The following is a 22,896-nucleotide window of genomic DNA, read 5'->3' on the forward strand; positions in this document are numbered from 1 at the left end:
ATCGGAAGGTCGCTCGGATTGCAGCCGGGGCGGGTCTCCAGGGCGGGCGGTTTGATGAAAGCTTTTAAATGAAAACGGGTTTCCAAATCGCCAAATGTGTCAAGAACGTGAGAGATTTTTTTTATGCATAACAAGGCCCCGTACAACCAAACTGTGGAATGGACTGTCGTTTGCGGTGTTTCCGGACGGATACGATCTGCAAGCTTTCAAGAGGAGAGCGTATCTTCACTTTAAAGGCCGGCAACGCACCTGTATCGCCCCTGGGTCTGCGGGTGTCTATGGGCGACGGTAATCACTTACCATCAGGTGATCCGTCTGCTCGTTTGCCTCCTGTCACATAAAAAAGGCAGGTATGTAGTCTAGGATGGTACATATCTGCCCTGTAAGTGCCTATTCACTCTCGCCTTGAAAAGGCCCGGATTATAGTCTTCGGGAGAGACAGCAACAGGCAGCGAATTCCAGTCTCTAGCTCTTCGCATAATAAAAGAGTAATTGAAACGCTTAGTGCGAGCTGGAGGAATAGATAGATTGATAATCTTTATTGTACACCACATAGTACAGGCAGTCTGGGTAAACTGTCTTCAGTATAACATAAAAACGAAAAAAAAAGCTGTTGCTGCTGCTGTAGGTAGAATTTTTTGCGCTATGATTTTATTTATTTCAATAATAAACTTTGTAATTTTGACTCGTTGTTCTCAAAGCTTCTTTGAAATATAAAAAAATCAAAGCGAAAAATTATAAAAAGTGTCTATAAATTAGCTATTATATTTTGGGTCAATGATTGAATATAGAAATCACTCGTAATTAAAACGCCATGTTATTGAGGAAACTACACTTTTATTCCTTTTTGTCAAATCATAAAAATTATAGCATTTAGCTTTTTAAAAGCCTAAAAGGGTCAAATAAAAGCAAACCTAGCTCTAGATAATCTATCCGCTGCAAGCCAGCCCGCGCCCTTAGTTCTTGAAACTATTTTCTATTTCTGCACAGCAGTTCAGCTGTTGCTGGTCTTCAAAGTTGTTGGTATAATGCGGTATAAATATACCGTATAAATACGATGCCCATAATACTGCAATGCACCGCTAGTATTCAGCGTATTTAATAACCCATAACCAGTGCTAGCATGTGATTACAGTTCATCATTAGGTTTATAAATGCGGATATTTAACTATCGTGTAATTTATTAGATTCTGCAATAGCACACGATCTCGGTTTCGTAGACGTTACAACATCTAATGTCACGCTGTGAAAAGTTACACGGTGATTCGTCTATATTTAAAATTGTGTTAACGCGACGGGGCTTCTTGCGGCGTTTCTTTCAACTGTTAGTTTATTGGTTATTTCACCTATTTATTTAAATTAGACGCTTTTGGGACCTTTTTGGTGAATTATATCACCGCTTTATCAAAGAATTATCAAATTTCGGAATAATGTAATCAAATTGTATCTATTATTATTCTTCTTCATGACACACAATTAACGTATATTAACAGCACTGACTGTTTTCAGCTTTTCATTTCGATGTGTTTTCGAGATTCGTGACACAATTTTTTCACGCAATAACAATGGACCCAAAATACTACCTTGCGGGACACCATAATAGATCAAGGGAGGTAGCTTCGCTGGATTCGCCCAGTTTCGAAATCGTGTTTTCATGACACAGCGTCTTTACGATGCCGAATCGTAAACCGAATCTGTGCCGTTCGAGCCCCGAATGGATTGAAATGTATTTCTGGATTGGCTCGATTTATTTTTAATGCCGGGGTTTCTTATTATGAAATCGTGAGAAGGCCATCGAGGCCAGATAGACATAACCCGAATTTGACTATTGAATAATTTACAAGAGTTATAATTTACTTTTTTGGGGATGTAAGAATCTCAACCGAGTGTGTTGTACTTTTTTCGAAAACTAGATTCGTTTATGTGGCTTTATTATTTGCACATTCTCAAGACAATCCAATTTTTTCTCGACTGGATTTTCCAGTTTCTAAATTCTTGTGTCGATGAAAACCTATTTAGGTCTCTTGAATAAAATTTCCTCATATAGCAGTATAGCACACCAACTTTTTACCCGCTGCAACAACGCAAAGAGCATTTGAAACGAGCGCATCACGAATGCATCTTTGGTAGAGATGGGTAAGTGCTAATAATCCGATTAATAGCAATTGGCTAGTAACGGATTAAAAGCAGTTATTAGCCATAAATAGCCAATAATAGCTGATTTCAGATGGTAACCCTGCTATTAATGTTATACTAATGATTAAACATATCCCTTCATAGTTTACAAATTTAGCACTTGAAATTTGGAAGGGACGTAGCTTAGGTACCGTAGAGGTGCATTAAGAAAGGAATACCCGAAATTCCAACGGGCACGGGAATTAGCGGGAAAATCCTTTTGTATGAAAAATCTAAACCGCTTAAGTTAGACGCTTGAAATTTGGCATGCAGGTACCTTAGTAAACTTAAAGCTTAGTTACAAGAGGATATTGCAAAATTCCCACGGAAACGGGAGTTAGCGGGAAAAAAACATTTGTATGAAAAAATCTAAACCACGTAAGATAGACGCTTGAAATTTGGCATGCAGGTACCTTAGTAAAGTCAAAGCTAAGTTACAAGAGGATATTGCAAAATTCCCATGGGAACGGGAGTTAGCGGGAAAAAACACTTGTATAAAAAAATCTAAACTACGTAAGATAGACGCTTGAAATTTGGCATGCAGGTACCTTAGTAAACTCAAAGCTTAGTTACAAGAGGATATTGCAAAATTCCCACGGGAACGGGAGTTAGCGGGAAAAAACGTTCCCTTGGGAATTTTGGTAATTCCTTTCTTAGTGCACCTCTACGGTATTTAAGCTACGTCCCTTCCAAATTTCAAGTGCCTACGTTTAGCCGTTTAGGCTGTGTGTTGATCTGTCACTAAGTCAGTCAGTTTCTCCTTTTATTGTATAATATTTATTTATTTATTTATTTAAAATCTTTATTGCACACATAAAAATACAGTGGTACAACAGGCGAGCTTAATGCCATGTGGCATTCTCTTCCAGCTAATAAACCAGAAAATTAAACAAAACAGATTATTATTTAGATTCTTTTTTAACTACAATGTCGTTTATATAAATTACATTGATGTTTTTTAGTTCTTTTTTGTTTCTTTGAGTAATATTTGATTTTAATATTGATTTGATTTTAAAGGTGGAAGAAAAAACGTAAGAAACTATTAATAGCAGGGTTAATAGCCAATGGATGGCTAATAATGGCTATTAATAGATAATAATCAGTTATTATCCAAACTAGCTGGCTACAAACCCATCTCTAATCTTTGGTCGCTGAATATCAATTCTGAACGCACGTTTAAGTACCCAAATGCATATAATCGAAGCATTACGCATTCCGCTTACGGACTCTGGATTTATTGTAAAGTTACGTGCGTAGGCCGCGGACGACGCGCGGCCGGTCGCCAAACCAGCGCGTGGCAAGATGGCCGATCAACGTGGTTTTTTCACGCGTATTTACACTTGCTAGGTGATTTTGGCCAACTTTGTCGTGACGTAGCGACCTAGTTAGCCACGCCAAGCGGTGCCAGGGCCAAGTCCAGCCGGCATCCCCAATGAACCAGAGCCAATATCTATAAAATAAATTGGACCGGCATAAGACAGAAAAAAATAATAATGAAGGAAACGTCAGCTGAATAGGATTTGCCGCCAAAATTTTCAGGGTGAACGCACTCCAGTGTTTTGGCATGGTTCAGTTGGAAGTTGTCCTAATAGTTTGTTTGATTCGATAAGGTATGCTAGTTTTATTGTCTATGGTGTAGGTAGAGTTTGTAAACAAAGCTGCTCTAATTCATGCGTAGAGGGGTTTCCCAAGAAGTTTGTCTGGTGGAAAAAATCTGATCGGTTAGTGGATCATTGCAAAACTTTCACCTACAGAGCGAAGGAGTTTTATCAGCTATGTCCTTACTTGGCCGGTGAGAGAGACGAGTCAGTGCTTGAAGTGGCACTATAAACAATTAGGTACTTTCTAACTCTGGTGACGGTCACTGATTCAGTACAGTGTCAATAATACCTAGTAGCGACAATATAAAGTAATATTTGAAAATTTTAATCTCAACAAGATATAGTCCAGGCACTCCAGGAACATCCTCTTATCGTACACATTAGATCATCATCGTCATAAAATTCTATTTTTGTTCTCAAAAACCAAAAGCCATCAACCGTTATTACCTCGGTAGACCGTTTATCGCGACTGCTATCTCCCACACCCGGCCGCTCTGCCAACAGTCTTACTACTCAGCATTTGTTGTTCTTATATTTGCCAAATATTCGCACCTTATCGCCAGTGTTGTGATAGTTTTATAGCCGCCATTTTTATATTTCTCTTTCGCGCGCTTTTTGGCCGCTTCCAATATGGCGCAGTTTGACTCATATTTGGTTAGGTTATGCACTTATGCAAAATTGCTTTGTTCGTGCTTTTAATGACTTTATTGTGGTTCCATGGATCGTTTACCTTGTTTGCATGTAACAACCTGTTTATTTATTGACTGCTGTCGAAAATGTCTTGTGTTAGGTCTTTTGATAACTTTTATTCAATCGAAGCACGTACGAGTCGAAGTTCTTTTTATTAAATTTTGATGAAGAATTCATTAATATCAATGTTAAAGCTTTAAAATGAGCACCTATAAACGAATCGAAATATGTACTACATCTATCTTTGATAATGTAGATATTATGATTGAATTTTGTTATTGTTAAAGTTACGAAGAAAAATTCTTACCCTGCTGAACGATTGCATGACGAATCGATGCATCTATTTAGCTGTTCAATTTTTTTTTCACTTTCTGCCACAGATACGTAGTTAGTTTCATTGTGATGAATAGAAACTATACAGTTTTAGATACAACTGTATTTTAGGATTGTTCTTGATTCAATTTCTTAATTACTTCGTTTGATGTTTGCAAGACTAAGTAGAGTTGTAGGCTTGATGGTCATTACGTTAAAATTGCGCAAAATATCGCAAAATCTTATTAAAGTTATTCGCAATCGTAAACGTACTAGCTTCTTTGTAACTATGGCAACAATCTCCCACTTTTGGCTTCGGCCTTAAGAGTTCGGGATCAACACCAGCTGAGTTACGCTCCAACGTGGCAGGTCGGTTGCCAGGAGAATCCGTGACGTCACGGAGGGTCCTGCCAGACCCCGCTGCCAAGTCCGTTGTGGCTAGACCTTTGTTTACGTCTGGTTCACTGGGAACACATGCGGTTACGTCTGTGAGATGTTGATGATTAACTGAACTGATGGGAAATTATCACTGATTTGTTGATGCGTCATATTGATTAAGGAATTCGTGATGTCACATCAAATTTTGTGGCAGATCTAGCAACACAATTGTTGTTTTCTTTCAAATTTTTATCGGAATCTTTTTAGCATGGTCCTTGGAAATTATACGAGATTGTCTACCTTTTTTATCAAATGACAGTACCATTTGCTGTTTACTAATCTTCTACAATTTAAGCTGTCATTTTTATCTTTACATCTGCCTATGGTGGCGGTAAAGTTTATATTATAGCCCAAGGTATAGACAAAAGACAAATATTTTTAGGTATTAGATCCTTCGACGATAGCACGTGGCACCAACTCCTTCGCACTTACCACTTCTGTTGCATCTGGTTTTATTTTTAAATCGGATGAATCAACTGCAGCTCAGATTTCTCCGGAATCCGCAGAAGCGATTCCGGCAACGTCATAGTTTTGGGTCCTGCCAAACTGGCAGCGGCCGTGCTGCCCGCGGCCAACAGATGTTTTGACTACAACTTGATGATTCAAAGGTTTTTTTGTGAATGAAAACGCCAAGATTCATTGATAGTAAATGTGTTAAATTGGCAATAGTATTGCCAGTTTCTGGCGCATCTGCAGGTTCATCTTTGATTACATTTTCTTCAACTTCTATTCTTATTACATGTCTGTCTTTTTTCCTTGGCGTTATTTTTGAAGCAGTTTATCAAATTGAAATGTAATGAGGTATTGGGATTAGATTAAAGGGTTTTGCCTTACTTTGTGTACCGTAACATTCCTCAACAATTGCAACTGTAAATCAAACAATTGCACATTTTGCATCAATTCAAAAACCGCATCCAAAAAGGGACGAAGCTGATCGCGGAATAATGTACAACGTAGTATTTGAATACTTTCACGACAGGTGTAGGATATCAATTGATGCGTTCAAGAAACAGTCTGCCTAAATATTTATTCACTTATTGTAGTCTCTATGCCTTTGGAAATGCGGGTGTGTTCATAAAATTTTGAAGTCAATACGAATCAGCGCAGTGCGTTAGCATACATTATGATTATGAATCAACATACAACAATACAGTATTGACTGACTGGAATAGGTGATCAGCATGGTCAGTGTAAACATATTTTTTGCGTGCAGAAAGGGAAAGATATCGTGCTTGGTTTTATAATGAAGATGCGTTAAAAGATTTACTAAGAACTTGTAGAGATTCATTTGTTGAGAATTTAGCACTTGTTTCTAAATTGAAGTATATTTTCAACCATGGGCTATATTATTTCTAGTTAAATACTACCTAGTTTATTAGAATTTAGTTGTTCAAACTATACATTTATGATTTGTTTTGATATTTAGGTATTAATAAATCTTAAATAGGTATTCTTCTATAGGATAAATCCTAAACACTCTAAAGAGTGGTACAGTTTATAAATTCATAGGAAGTACACACATCGATAGATTAGCTAGAATAGTGAATAAATAATTACTGAAGAAATTTTAATGGCTGATTATTCTAATTTTCTATATAAGAAATAAAGGGATAGCGAATTTTTTTTATAAGATATTTTTTTACTTTAAGGGAATGAATAATTGAATTTCTTCAGTGATACATAATAATGGTAGGTTGGTTTCAAATTCACCTGAACACGGATTTATTTGTTTTTATCTGTTCATTTACCTCCCAAGAAACCACAGTCTGGTTCGTTTTAGCTGTTATTATTTCTTTGTTTTGCGAATGCTTTCTGTGTTATATTTATGGACATTCGCACTTATGTACATCGATGTGGATACTGATCCGTATGTTTGTGATGCCATCTAATAATAATATGTATGTAAACTAATATATCTCACATACATTGTATTAACACTTCTATAATTATCAACTGATTAGAATCCAGTGACATACCCTTAAATATTTTAACTAACTCAATTAATATAAGCTGTTACTACTATTTGTCACTAGGTTCTAGGCAGTCAATTGAGATTCTCTATTAATATATTTGAATGTCAATCTATTTAACTAATTGGCATTAAACTACCAATCTGAATATTTCAATTTATACTAATATGAATAACTTTTTTATCGTATAATATTCGAAGACGCAGTATTAAATATTCTATTAACTTACAGGAGAGATTATAATAACATGTATTCTGTTTATCATCATAACTGTTTGGATTTAAACGTTTTAATATCATAATACAATATTTACTAGCGCAAAAGATAATACAGACAAAATGTTTGAAGGAAGTATTAATTCCCCGTAATAAATAAAACCTTTTCAAAATTTCGTCGCCAACTACCCCGGCCCCACGTTGGGCGCCAACTTACAAGTTTTTAGAAAAAATAATCATATTTGGTTCGTGGTTCTTGGAATGTTCACAGGACGAGTTCCATCCGTTCATAGAGGCCCTGATGCCCTTTGTAAAGTCCTTTTCGTACACTTGGTTCAATTTACAAGCAGCCAAACGGAAGTACTACAAAAAACACGAGAAACGGATGAGTCTTGAGGAGGAGCGGCACACTAAATATGAATTACAGGTAAATGGTTAAATTTTTATTTATCTGCCTTCTAAATAGTATAAAACGTTATTAAAAACACATAGCACCTATTCGTATTTTAAAAGATTATTTAGACTGGCATGAGTTTAAAGCACCTGTGCATCGAAAACAAGGTCTAAGTTTTTGTCTCACATAATATAGGTAGATCGTTTCATCCACGAAGACGCGACCCACCAGTTTTTGGTCGAGGGAAGCGCGGGGTGCGGGGAGTTTGATCCGAGCAATCCGAGCGTCATTATTGTGGTGTGCGTGTGCACTCATAGATGATTTAGCGTGTACCGATAACACTCAAACATTAGTGGAAGAATGGTGGGGCGCGTCTTCGTGGATAAAACGATCTATAAGGACAAAACTATAAGGACAAAACTTCTAATTAATTTTGCTCTTTGCAATCAAAAACTCTTTTCCACAATGATCATATTGACCATGCAATTTTCCAGAACGAGAAAGCAGAAGTAAAACAAAAATGGGCTTCACGGTTACTGGGCAAACTGCGCAAGGACATAACGCAAGACTGCAGAGAGGACTTTGTGCTAAGCATCACCGGAAAAAGGCCAGCCGTCTGTGTTCTATCCAACCCGGACCAAAAGGGGAAGATGAGGAGAATAGACTGCCTAAGGCAGGCTGATAAGGTAACCATTCGATGTTCATGACCCATTAACTATTTCGGTAGTTGATTGACACCAACAAATCATAATATTATGTTCTTCTGTTTAACTTACCCCTGAGACAAACTTGACCTTCATTGGTTGGGTATTTATTGGCTGTCAAGCTGTAGATCCTGGCTACACAGGAGTTGCAGCGGTGGGAACGAGAGGTGGGAGTAGTCCCTGACACTAATAACCAGTAACTCCAAGACACAACTTAAAAAATACAATTAATTACTATGACCGAATTAGGAATTACATAAACATTCTTTACTCTTCTCAAGTTAAAACAATTTCTTTTTTAAGTATAAGTGCTTTCGACGACAGTTAAACGAACTTCCTTCATTTGAAATCACCAGTTTCTCTTTCGTCTTTAGGAAATGCGTAGGTGGAGTTCTAACTTGCAAATAGTTTCTAACGGCTACAAAGAATGTGGTGCGTAGTCGATAATCGAATACTTTGCAATTAATTGTCCCTTTACTTGGGTCACAAGTCGTCACCATCATCACCAGGTCATTTGAACTACTGCAGAAGTGGACTCATCATAATTTACTAAAGACAAATGGAGGATTTGGCCAACACTCCCCACGCAGGCCAGGCGGGTTCTGATGTTTGCACTATGTCGTCAATGATTTCCCATTATTTTACTAATCAGAACATCTCCCGGAACTACTCAGCCTTCACCATTTGGGTATCATTTGAGGCCTAATTGTAATAACCCAGATATACAACAGGAGTTGCAGTAGTGGTGGCAAAGAGGTTAATACCGTTTTTTAACCAAAAAATCTTAAACTTTCCAGGTGTGGCGACTAGATCTAGTAATGGTGATACTATTCAAAGCGATCCCGTTGGAGAGCACAGACGGGGAGAGACTGGAAAAGCACCCAGAATGTACCCAGCCTGGGCTCTGCGTCAACCCGTACCACATCAACGTATCTGTCAGAGAGCTGGACCTGTATTTGGCCAACTTCATCAACAGCTATGGTAATAGGAGCGACGGTCTGCCAGGTCTCTCGCTCTGTCTAATATTTTGTAGCCTTCTATGTACTATTAGACAGGCTGTCTAGATTCTAGACTCTAGAATAAATTGTGACACACATAGGCACCACAAGGTCACGCGTGCGCCAGTCACCTAAAATAATTTCAAATACTACGAGAAAATTTTATTGGCCTCATGAAACGATATGAGTGTTATACACCCGTATTCACAATTTTTTTTTATCCACAACGTGGAAGCTCTTGGCCTGTATCTCACCTGATGGTAAGTGACGATCAGGTGAAGGTGGAAGCGAGCTTCACCCGGAATCCTCAACCACGGAATCGAACCTATCTACCTCTAACTGCCGGAACACAACAATGCTGTTAACATTGTTGTTATGGCGACAGAACAGACTTAGGTAAAATGGTGGTAACTAGCCAGGCGGACGTAGAACAAGCCCTACCACCAACCAAACTGAACAGAAAAATCTGCCCCCACTGGGAATGGAACCCGGGACCTCTGCGTCTGAAGCAGGTGGTCTTACCACTAGACCACAGATACGGTTATGCTTGCTCAAGTGAAGCAGCAAATCGAACGCACAGCGTTGAATAGAGCTCTGTAATTGATTCGTGTGTCACCCTGTGCGTCCACGCGCACTGTGAGATCTCATAGTAATGTTTGTGAATACGGGCGTAAGTTTGTTTGTCAATTACTTAGAAACTTCGTGGGTCTCGCGGTAGTTGCTACTCTTACTTGCTATCGACTAAATATGCTGTGTGGCATAAATAAATACACTTATGAAGAAATATTAGCTCAGGATAGCCTGTCTAGGAGTACATAGAAGTCTATATTATGTATTTGAAATTACAAGCGTGGTGGGCACTAGGGCGACGAATCGAAACGTTTTTCTTCCATACATTTTTATTAAGATTAGATTATTCCAACTTTCGCTCGTCACTGAATAATAAACGAAGCTTCAATGAATGTAAGATGATGTTGAAGTAATGCGGCTCGATTCACCCTGATGGTCGCCATGGTTTATAAAAAAATACCTCTCGTTACTCATCTACTCTGTAAAATTGTAAATTGCTGTTTTTTATGACCAGATTGATTTACATCCTGTAAACTCCTGTAGAAATTACAGACAGTTAATTATTAATTTAAATATGAAATAGATGAGCATCGATTTTCGATGCTGTTTGGTTTCGATCAAAGTTTTTTTTGAGAAAACACATAAGTATTGAGGAAACCAGGCAGCAGAATTATAAATTACTTTATGATTAACAACTAACAAAAATTGCGATTAAAATCTATTTTTCATCAGCTGTCTTGCCATTAGTAAAGAATGGCGACCTCTGGCCACCGTAACCCTCAAATGCGTGCACCAGTAACCAATCCGATGTGTTTCAGATATCCTTAGCGGGTCTCTCTCGCCCCACCCGCCTAGGGACAAAGAGAACGAACACGAGGCTAAGAGCAAAGGTAACCCGGCCCCGACGGTCGATGTGTCCGTTCTTTCTACAGTTTTGTGGCTACCAGTGGGGATTTTTGGATACTAGTGGGGATTTTTGGCTGCTAGTGGGGATTTTTGGCTACCTGCAGTGGGGATTTTTGGATGCTAGTGGGGATTTTTTGGCTAACAGTGGGTTTTGTGGCTAACATTTTTGGCTACATATAGGGATTCGAAATGTTTATGTTATTATCAGTGTAATAAGTGACAATTTTTACTTAAATTTTTGACGATTTGCATACCTACAATGGAGTAATCTACAGGCTTTTTCAGTTATAGATCAATCGCCTGAGATTTTCCTGACTGTTGCGTATTTTATTCTATGTATTATTTAAGTTGGTACCTAGGTACTTACTTTTATCCAGATTGCCAGTTATCACTGGGTGTGATAGCATATTAAATGAAAATAAAGGTTATGACGATAAAATAAACCTGAAATAATGATTGAATGTACTACTCGTATAATTGGCGCCCAACGTGGGACTTGATTTGTTCAGTATTTTTAAATGAGTAAGGCCCTTCCTTCAAGATTTTTCAAAAAGGATGAAAAAGGAGTCTTTTTAAAATTCTCATTGGTGGCCACAGTAAAAAATTGAAGAAAGAACATGTTTGATTGGTTTCGCACAAACTCTTTCTTGGTGTATTTATTTATTTTCAGTATTTGTGCATTTTATTGAATCTGACATTAATCCCAGCATTGGCTTGCACTCACCTCTCATGCTTCGTTGAAATTTTGGAAAAATGTTTGGTCGTTTGTTTTTGAAATTATTTGTTTCTGTAGTCGGTGTTCTTTCTCTTTCACTCTTTTTGTATACGTTTAGATCAATGCTTTTTTTAATCAAACCTTTTATTTCTTACATTTGGAAAACATTAGATGTTTCTCCTTTACTACATTTTAAAAATTATGTTAATTTACCTATTTCCAAAATTGTTCTAGTTTATTATTTGGTTTGTAAGAAAAAGCATTGATTTTAACTTGTGATGTTTTCACTTGTAGCTTGATGTTATATCACTGTAAATATTGTACAGGTCACTTAGTTCCCCTATTTTATTTTTACGATATCTTGGTGTATTTTTTTCTTAGATATGTGTAGATATGTGGGTGTTAGATACTTTACCAGCTCCGTTTGACTGGGGTTGAAGATTTGTTAGGTGTAAGTTAGTGAGTAATGTACTAAAATAAGTATTTCTATTCTAGTTTCATTCACAAGTTGATATTTGTCAAAATTAAAATAGTGTAATCAATTTTCAATAATGAAAAAATGGAGATCCTTGGAATAAGGTTGTGTTGTCAATTTTTTGGCCAATTTGGGTCTCAAGAACTATTTGACGCTGACTGTAGATAAGTACGTAAGTTTCAGTTAAAAATATTACAAACCTCTCTTTGTGAATGAAACTTGTATTTGACATCCATAAAGGCTATCGCTACTAACATATCTGCATAGTAAGCACCATGATTTTGAGAATGAAAGATACAAGAAAAGTGACCAAGAGTGCGACGCGAATCGCGAAAGGCCTTAATATTTCGTTGTGATGTGATGCAGTGCATGATACTGATAGGTAAGCGATAACCTTTATCATAACATTCTTGAACATTGATCAAACTATAAGATATGGTATATTTTATGGATATGGATACTCGTATTTTGATTAGCATAATCAATTGAAGCAGTTGCATCAATGGTTGAAAGATCATTATGATTTTTACTACTTTCACTATGATTATTATGTGATCAGTATGGTCAGTTTGCCTACACCAAAATGGTCAACATGATCAGCAAGGTTATAATAATTTTAATTAAAATCATTTATTCAGTACTTAGGTCCTTTTCAGGGCACTTGCACACGTCCCAAATATAGCTTGCCCTACCACCACTTCGACAATATATGGGCTGGTACTGAGGAAGAAGTGGCGGATGAAACTCAGTCACCTTTGTCAACTTTTTAATTATCAGTGTGAACAGTATGATCAATGTTCAAACCAGGCTATTTTGTGAACCTACCTCCATAGTTTCGGAGACGACATATAGCCCTAACTGACGTCTGAAATATTTTCAGGCTATAGCCACAATCCGTACAACGGAGTAATTTGCAACGATATTATTTTAGCCACTGGTGTCTTCTCTTCGAAGGAACTATGGAAGTTGTCTAAAGGTACGTCCATTTTGATTTATTTAACTCATACTAACGCGATCGCATTTAGTAATAACGTTTTGAATTAACACTCAGCATCTTTGATACGAATAGCTTTTTTAAACTTATTGCGAAAAGTCATGAAGTTCACTATCGTCGTGCGTGTCGTTGGATTCCATAAAAATATTGTCATATACCTACCTACCTTTTATAATAATGTTGATGTTTTTTATTGGAAACCCGATGAGTTAAAATATTTGTCACCTCCCACCCAAGCTACAGTACACACAAGCTCTACATTTATAGTATTTTTACTTTAATATTTTTATTATTTAGAAAACCGGGACAAAAACTATCCCATGTCCTTTCCCGACTCTAAACTATCTCTATACAAAATTTCATGAAATTGAGTTCAGTTTTTAGGCGTGAAGTAACAGACAGAGTTACTTTATCATTTATTATATTATTAACCACGCTTAACCACGTTTTTGGCCCGACAAATCGCAACCATATTTGGCCCAAAACATGACAACCGCGTGAATATTGCCCATTAATTTGCATCGTTCGGTTTGGCGCTGGCACCTAGTTTTCACTTTGGTTATACACACAATGGAAAGGTTTACAGAAGAACGGGTTGCGGAAAATATGGTCGTGTTCAGTTGGATTTAGAAAAAATATTATTAGAGTCAAAAACATTAAAGTATTTTTCCTTCATTCCAATCGAATTATCACCTTTTCTGTTATTAAATTAACTGTCCAATGGCATTACTATATCCGTGTGCTGAATGCTGCGTGTTTTACTGTGAATTTGTTGACATGTTGGCAAATTTTGTGGTGGCTATGACAGAATAATCAATGATAAATTAGAATTAAGACCTTTTCCTAGGATCACTAAGACTGATCATAAGCTCTGCAACATCTTTGTAGCCTCTTGCTTCCACTACGCCAAAGTGATTGCATATACCCACATTGGGGGAGGCCTATGTTCAACAGTGGACGTGCTGTGGCTGAAATCATGATGATGATGATAACACAGGCCCAAATTGGCCCATTTTTGGGCGGCTGTGATGTGCCCACAACCTTTTTTAAAGTCTTAATCCGCCCCAACCCAACCAGATAGAAATTGTTCTATCTCTTCTCACAGCAATGCCTCTTTCAGCGTCAATTCTCCAAGAGACGGGGTCAGAGTCACCCGGCGGGTCCGGCGGCGGCATAAAACTGGAGTCCGGGTACTACTGCGGCGGGTACAACAGCCCGGCGCCGCCCGCCTTCGAGCCGCCGGCGGAGAGAGCCACGCCGTCCATGATCGTGGGGCCTTGCTTCAGTGAGTACTACGGGACTATTCCCACCTCTCGTTCCCACCACTGCAACTCCTGTGTAGCCAAGATCTACAGCTTGACCGCCATAAAAACCCAACCATTGAAGGTCAAGTTTGTCCCGGCGGAAAGTTAAACTGTCATTGGACCAAGAACATAGGAGGAGTTCGAAATTAAGGTTCGACTTCCCTCCTTTGCAAAGCGGATGACAGGTGACAAAGGTTCAGTGAGTACTGTAGTTAGTACTAGTCCGGCGGCGGTGTAAGACTAGAGTCCGGGTACTGCCGGTTACAGCCCGGCGCCGCCCGCCTTCGAGCCGCCAGTGGAGAGAGCCACGCCGTCCATGATCGCTGGACCTTGCTTGAGTAAGTACAGTACTTAACAGTCGTCGTCGTCGTCGTTTCAGCCAAATGACGTCCACAGCTGGACAAAGGCCTCCCCCAAGGTTTTCCACAATGAACGGTCCTGCGCTGCCCGCATCCAGGCTCTCATCCGTACTTAACAGTAACGTAACAGAAATCTTTAAAAATAAATAATTGTCCTCGACCCCATCCAAACCCTATTTTTATGAATATTTACATTTGTCTTAATATAAGTAGGTAGCTTTATTTAATACTAAACATGTTGTGTACGCTGATTTTGAATCTCTGTTTAGTTATTTAACATTTTGTTAATTTTACCTATTTGTGTACCTATCTTCTGTTTGTGTACCTATTTAAAATAAATAAATAAACTACCTACAGTAGTATAAGGCCTGGTTTAGACACAGTTCAAATGTACAGGAACCACCCAGAAACCGCGCGGTTATTATGCGTATCTGAACCAGTCTAATATTTAACCGTTTGGGTTCCTGCGGTAGTGGTATGTAACAGAGCTGTCATGGTATCTCGCTGACGTCTGTCGTGACAAAAATACACTTCCGCACCGTTCTACTATAACTATACCCCTAACCCACTCAGTTTAGCGCTATACCTTACTATCTGTAATACACCATACAAAGTTACACTAGTTTTTCAATGTTCAGTTTAATGTCATTAGTACTTATCTATTGGTATAGATCAGTGTTTTTCAACCTTTTTCATGACGCGACCCCCCTATAGCATGAAAAAAGTTTTTGCGACCCTCCGACCGTTCGCTTTTTTTCATGCCTTTTACGAAGATGTTGTAGGGACCGAATTCTTCAATCTGTACAACATTTATGCATTTGCATAATTCGGAGCTTTAAAACTTTACTGTTCTTTTTACTGAGGTAGTTTTCACGACCTCTCGCGACCCCCCTATAGAGGCTTCGCGACCCCCTGGGGGGTTGAAAAACACTGGTATAGATGATGGTAGAGACAGCTGTAGGTTCACTCGATGTCACATAAACCTACCACAATCTTAACTTTACACATTACATTTTACTCTAGATTCTGAACTTTACACCTTTAAGTTTAGATTTTAAATTAATCAACAACAATATAGACTATATTGATGTGCCACATCTGTCACGTCACGTGTTCTGACCCACCCGAGCCGGCCCACGGTGCGCCCGCGCCGATATAAATAGGTACGCGCTATAATTAGCGCCGGTTAATTGGGTTACTTTTGTTGACTGGCAGTTAATTGAAATGTTACTAAGTCACAAACTGAAAGGTTGACATAGAAACTATATCACACGGCCTTAAATGGCTGGCATGGTATAAGATTTCCAGTCGCTATGAAATGAGTTCGGAAGGAGGTCTAACAACTTGAAAAAAAAAACGAATTGCTTAAGATGGGAATGGAACCCAAAACTCTTGTTTGTTGGCGACTGCTCTCACCTCAGAGTTACTTATTTTTATTTACGTAGTTTGAGATGCAACTTCTGAATTCATCAGGTTACAAAAATTATAGATTTTCTTTGTGAAAAATTTATGTGAAGGTAGGTACTTTTTTTCTGAGATAAATTCAAATGTGACCCGGCCTTTACAAGTTTGGAAATTCTGAGGTCTACTTAAATGCCGGTTACTTTGGCTTTCCTTTCCTTTTGGATCTCCTCACTTTAGGTACGATCACGATCACTTACAAATATTTTTTTCTAAAGAAATGTTTCTCGTTTACAGACATCCCGCACAGCTCAGCAGGGCTCAGCGTCGCTCAGTCCCCGCTGGTGCCGTCCAACACCATATTCTACCAGCACGCGCCGCCGCCCACCGATACGCACCCCACAGGTAACGTTATCACCGTCATCATCATCATCATCATAATGTTCGTCATCATTTACAATAACTCCATAATAATATGTTCAGCCAGTCGTTGGATTGCAATCGTCCAGATCGAGGTTTTAATGATCTTCTTGACTATGGAAGTAAAAAGTCCACACTGTCATCATTATTATTAATATTTCGTCACTTACAACAGCATTTTTTCGCTGGTTGGGCCTCTAGGACAAAGTAGATAGTAAGATTAGGTAATAGTAATACTCGTATTCATGACAAATTCAATGTGGCTGCTACACAATCAAGTCACAAAATTTTTTTATAGTGATTTTTTCTAACTATATTATAGGCATTGTTCATTTTCAAATCATCATCATCTAAACTGTTTATCGTGGCTTCCATATATCAAAATCCATATGACCATAGCTAGTTACAATGCGAGCACTATTCCAAGTTTACTAAATGCAACCTTGTTCCTTTGCAGCATCAGACCAGCTGACCAGCCAGCACTCGAGCGGGAAGTACGACGGAGCGCCGCAGGACTCGCTGGACTTCGTCACGTTCGTCTGCCAGGAACCCTCGGCCGATGTTCAGCAGTTACAGGTGAGGTTTATGGCTTGGGTAACCTCTTCCAACATCCAAAAAGTTAAGTAACGATATCCTTGCTTAAAGGGATATCTAGGATTGCTTGCTCTTGATAAGAATCTCACCCAAGAGGTGCAATTGCCATCGATGATGGTGCGAGTTGCCCAAAAGATACCTATTTACTCGTGTCTTGAAGGCCTTAAGGTTGTGTTACTTCGGTAACACAGGATACGTAACTTAATTCTTCTACTTTTGTCAGGAAAGCACGGACGAAGCATAGATTAGTCATTTACTTACTGACAGAGTCGACTTCGCTCCAATAGTGAATGAAGAATAAATTTAGGAATTTATTTCTAAATCAGGTCCAGGTTTACCAATTAGAAACTGACATTTTTAGTCTGCCATCGCTACGCGCAAACTATTGAGACTTACTGTGGAAGCATCGCACTTTTAGATACGGATGATGATCAGTACCCAACAAACGTTTCTGGAATTACCAAATTGCCTGAACTTAAAGGTTTTAAACCTTTGTTTGTCACCTGTCATCCGCTTTGCAATGGAGGGAAGTCGAACCTTAATTTCGAACTCCTCCTATGTTCTTCTGATTAATTTCGTTGCGGGTCCAATGACAATTAACTTTCCCCCAACAAACTTGACCTTCATTGGTTGGGTTTTTGTGGCGGTCAAGCTGTAGATTCTGGCTACACAGGAGTTGCAGTGGTGGGAATGAGAGGTGGGAATAGTCCCGTAGACCGCATGAACTTAGTAGTCCTCTTCTATAAGAGCGTGTATATTGCTGCTTGCAGGTCCACAGTCTATCCAGGAGTCCGAAGCCCGCCTACTTCAGCAGCACGATGCTGCCGCCGCCGCCGCTGCCGCCCATGGCACGGCCCGTCGCCATTATCAGGTCAACAGGTGAGCTGACAAAGGTTCACACGGACTTCTACAAATACGTCAATGATCTACCTATTCATCATCATCATCATCATCATCATCATTTCAGCCACAGGACGTCCGCTGCTGAACATAGGCCTTTTTTTTTCGTCGGGAAGTGCTTTGCGCATACCCACTGGTCTATGGGGACGGCCAGTGGGTTATATGGGACTCTCCCCGCCTACCCACCAAAGGCGGGGCCTACCCACTAAAACCCGACGGTTTCCACCAGAGCCCAACGAAACGGAGCCGCGAGTTATTGTCCTGGTTGGACATTCGTCCGCAGCTCCGCCTCAGGCTAGAGGCTCGCTCGTGAGCGAGGAACCCCCAATCTCCTCATCCAGTTGTTTTTTATAGAAGTTTTCTCCTCGCGGCCCTGGTACAACAGGACCCCCGGCACGCCGTAGCGGGTTACGGTCTGCTCTATGCCGATATGCCATAGGACGCCCACTGCTCAACATAGGCCTCTCTTTCCATGTTGATCGATTGGTAGCGGCCTGCGTCCAGCGCTTCCCTGCTACCTTTATGATGTCGGTCCACCTTGTCCACCCAGATTCTTCATTTCACATTAGAAAGAAAGAAAGAAAGAAACATTTATTACGATGAACATCACTTAGTTAAGGACAGAGAACGTATACAGAAAAAAATACAGAAGAAGCACATAAAATATATTACAAGAAAATAAAAAGTGAACTGAGCAGTGCTATCCTGTCGCAACAGCGATGCCCATCGCAATGGGACTCCACTCATATAATATTAATAGCGATCTCGAGAATGCTCCTAACTTAAAACTTGTCGGCCGTTTGGTGTAGTGGTTCAGAACGGACTACTATGCCGAGAGGTCCCGGGTTCGATTCTCGGCCGGGCAGAAATTCAAATGATGAATTTTAATTTCTGTGACGGGTCTGGGTGTTTTCTATGTATAATATGTATGTATTTACAAAAAAAAAGTATTTAAGTATACTGGATTTTAAGAAATTAATCACCCACCACACAGTTTAGTCCGATTCTCTAGCTATTTTGTCTAATTCTCAAATTGGAAAAAAGACCTCCAGAAACGAAGATTTTTGAGTGACAAAGAAAGGCAGGCGGCGTTAAAGGCTCATTTCGAAGGCAAAGATTGTGAATTTTTTGTCAGTGGGTTAAAAGCTCTTTTACACAAATGTAAGAAGTCCGTTGTAGTAGAGGGAGATTAAATAGAAAAATGTATTTTTTACACTTTTCTATCGGCATTTTTAATACCCTAGGCTCAAAACTTTTCAGCCTCCCCTCGTACAAGCTTTGCTTAGTTTGGGACTAGCAGAGGCGCAGTGTAAAATGTCCAAGGATATTTATTTATTTAAAACAGATGTAATGTTTCCAGCAAGCGAGATGGTGGGCAGCGGCGGCGGGTCGCCGGCGTCGCCGGAGGTGCGCTCGCCGCCGGCGTCGCCGCGCCGCCGCTCGCCGCACGCCTACCGCGCCGACTGCCACCCGCCGATATCGCACTTCAACCACTTCCACGCGCAACCGCAGCAGGTACGATACAACCCGTGGAGAGAGAGAATCACCGTGGGAGAGCCACGCTTCGGCATGAATGGGCCGGCTCGACCGGAGTGATACCACGGCCTCACAAAAAACCGGCGTGAAGCAGCGCTTGCGCTGTGTTTCGCCGAGTGAGTGAGGATACCGGAGGCCCAATTGGGGGGGAATGGGATTTGAAAGGTTGGCAGCGCACTTGTGACTTCACTGATGTTGCGGGTGTACATGGGCGACGGCAATTGCTTACCATCAGGTGATCCGTCTGCTCGTTTGCCTCCTATCACATAAAAAAAAAAAAGAAAAACCCGTTTGCCTCTCCCTATGGCCTCGCTGGGCACTTTGGTCAGTTGTTCAACGCCCTGCGATCGAGGGTATCCCATTCATTCAGCTCTCATAAAAAGTTTTACTAGTAAGGCGATTATCACACTGCACCGCGCTCCGCCGCGGTACGCGGGACGATAGATTTAATCAGTATATGCAAGTACCTCAGTTTGTATAGAAAACACGCGCGGTACAACACACTGACAACGCGTTTGCGCGCGGGATTCGTTATAATTATGTCGCCACGCGGACCGCGGCGGAGCGCGGTGCAGTGTGATAATCGCCTAACCTGTGAATACTAACGGTTGTAGGTAGCCGCAGAAAAGTTTATTTTCCGTTTTCCCTCTTTTTTCAGGAAAAATCTTATCCTTGATCCTTAAAGAAACATAGTGTACACAATTTTGTTTGTATTGTCCGGGGATCCTTTACACCACCTCTGGCAAAATAATACAAATCACTAGCCCAAGTGGTCGACAAAGTATCCATTAATAGACTGTTTCTAAGCGCCTCTAGTATACTTAACTTTCACGCCCTCATAAGCAAAACCCAAGACGATGAAAAACTTCAAACAAATAGTGCCAAGTAAAGAAAAATAAAAAGGATACATGGTCTACTTACTCGTAGTACCGTATCTTGGTTACATCAAAGTTCAACGCTCCAAAGAATCTGGAAATTTATAGACTCAACGGGACTAAGCAGTGAACTCAGCTGCCACAATAGATCAAACCTGGTCGAGCTGGCGCAAATGAAGGCTCAAAAACAACAATAAATAAACAATACATCAAAGTTACAAACCAAATTAATTTAATTTAATTTTCTTTATTAGGAAAACATACAGCTTATATTATGATACATGTAGAATAAAAATAATAAGTCTTACACAAGCCTATGAGTTTTCACTGATAATTTAAAATTGAAAAGACAGATTCACAATACTTAATTATCTAACTTAAACATTTATAAACCACTAGCTTTCCGCCCGCGGCTTCGCCCGCGTGGAATTTTGTCTGTCACAGAAAAACTTTATCGCGCGCGTCCCTGTTTCAAAAACCGGGATAAAAACGATCCTATGTTCTTTCCCGGGACTCAAACTATCTCTGTGCCAAATTTCATCAAAATCGGTTGCGAGGTTTAAGCGGGAAAGCGTAACAGACAGACAGACAGACAGAGTTACTTTCGCATTTATAATATTAGTTGGGATGAACCATATTAATGAAGCTCATTGACAAAACTTATTATTTCCAAAAAGATTTCATCTTATTATTTCCATCCCAGGTATTCGCGAGCTACGGCTCGCTAGGCGGCGTGGGATTAGGCGGCGTGAGCGGCGGCGCGGGCGGCGTGGGCGCCGGCGGGGCGGGCGGCGGCGGCGTGTCGCCACCCGGCGGGCTCGGGCTGTATGCTCCTAGGGCGTCTACTAGGGCACCTCCTAGGTGAGTAATAACTTGAGGCAATCTATTGTAAACTAGCTGACCCGGCGAACTTTGTTCCGCCTTAATGGCAATAAATAACGGGATAAAAAGTATCCTATGTCCTTCTCCTGGCTTTAAACTACCTCCCTGACAATTTTCAGCTAAATCGGTTCAGCCGTTCTTGAGTTATAAGTGGAGTAACTAACACGACTTTCTTTTATATAATAGATATTCCAGTAAAAAAACTATGTTTGTGTTGTTTTACACTGGAGAAGGGTAGACGATTCTTAGCCTTAACATGTCATATTTTCTTCTGATTGATTTCTTTGCGGGCTCAACGACAGTTTCATTTTCTTCTAAGAATGACTCAGTTTTTACTGATTGGTTTTTAAACTGTGGTTAACGACTGCTGAAAATCGCCATGGTTTTTTGATGTGGATATCGTAAGAGGCAACTCAGTCAGGGACAAATATGCAAATACCAGGCCACCACAATCCGTCTAGCCAGCAAGTGGAATATAATTGGGTAAATTAGAAAGGGCCGTGTCTGGAGGAAGAGTCTGGAGGACACAACGTTCAAAACTAGATTCAATCTTAGTCATAAATTCTGTCCTGTGATTGGTCTTGCCGAAGTGCCTTGTCAGCAACAACGTTTCTGCGTTTGCGCAGCCTCTGAATGACCAGATGATTATGATAGTAAATTCACCAACGTACCTAAATGATCTAATGATTAGGTTTTTTTTACACTGATTCTGTGGCACATGGAACACCTTATTCACGAATATTAATTTAATTTAACATCTTATAGGTATGAATGATTTGCAATAAAAATCTGAATCTTAACCTTAACGACATGATGATGATGAGGTTTATACATAGACTTTTCTGTGGCTGATGATGAGGTTTTTAAAGCGTTGTCTATGGCAAATTTTCTAACCTAAATAAACTATAATGATGGGGTATTCAAACCAACTTCTCTCCAGATGGAACGCTCCGTTCACAAGCCTGGAAGACGAGTTTAACATCATGACGGCGCCGTCAGGCCCCGACCACGTGGTGCTGCTCGACGACGGTGAGTATCACCTGTATGAAAACCGCCTGATGCCAGGTGAGGACCGACGACCGACGGTGGGTGGGGACGATAAGTGTGAATATTATTTTATTTTTATTTTTCTTTATTCGGAATCTTTTTGTGATTAAACTTTTTGAGACGATTCTTTGGTCTATTCCTCTTTGATCACCTGGATTTGATCACCCAGTGAACTCCAAGCGACATTTTGGTGTTCTTTGATCACCCATGGATAAGAAGTCCACTTTGATCACTTAGGTCAGTCTTTCCCAAAGTGGGCGATAACGCCCCCTTGTGGGCGCTGCAGGCTTAAAGGGGGGCGGTAAGAGACCCAGAAAAAAAATCGAGATGTTGTGTAGAGGCTTGGGAGGCGTCATCTACTAGGAGGACTCTTAGACACCGACTGAGCTCGACTCTTGACTACAAAAATGGGGGGCGCTAA

General features: G+C 40.0%; 1 protein-coding gene across 4 annotated transcripts in view; it reads left to right on the forward strand.

Moving 5' to 3' along the window:
• NfI (Nuclear factor I) overlaps nt 1-22,896 on the forward strand; it is a 52,339-nt gene that overhangs the window by 23,481 nt on the left and 5,962 nt on the right. Inside the window, exons 2-13 of one of the 4 annotated variants that reach the window (XM_028322715.1) lie at nt 7,673-7,828; nt 8,290-8,481; nt 9,297-9,504; nt 10,886-10,957; nt 13,044-13,139; nt 14,278-14,442; nt 16,519-16,626; nt 17,099-17,217; nt 18,006-18,114; nt 19,496-19,650; nt 21,250-21,407; nt 22,369-22,493. In XM_028322715.1, coding sequence (XP_028178516.1) covers nt 7,673-7,828; nt 8,290-8,481; nt 9,297-9,504; nt 10,886-10,957; nt 13,044-13,139; nt 14,278-14,442; nt 16,519-16,626; nt 17,099-17,217; nt 18,006-18,114; nt 19,496-19,650; nt 21,250-21,407; nt 22,369-22,493 — 1,663 coding nt within the window. Of the gene's footprint in view, nt 1-7,672; nt 7,829-8,289; nt 8,482-9,296; nt 9,505-10,885; nt 10,958-13,043; nt 13,140-14,277; nt 14,443-16,518; nt 16,627-17,098; nt 17,218-18,005; nt 18,115-19,495; nt 19,651-21,249; nt 21,412-22,368; nt 22,494-22,896 lie in introns of those variants that run through there. The other 3 variants (XM_028322717.1, XM_028322718.1, XM_028322719.1) reach the window with 3 other exon arrangements.

Source organism: Ostrinia furnacalis, unplaced genomic scaffold (genome assembly GCF_004193835.3).
Source record: "Ostrinia furnacalis isolate ACB-3 unplaced genomic scaffold, ASM419383v2 OfSCF7708, whole genome shotgun sequence".
Lineage (NCBI taxonomy): Eukaryota > Metazoa > Arthropoda > Insecta > Lepidoptera > Crambidae > Ostrinia > Ostrinia furnacalis.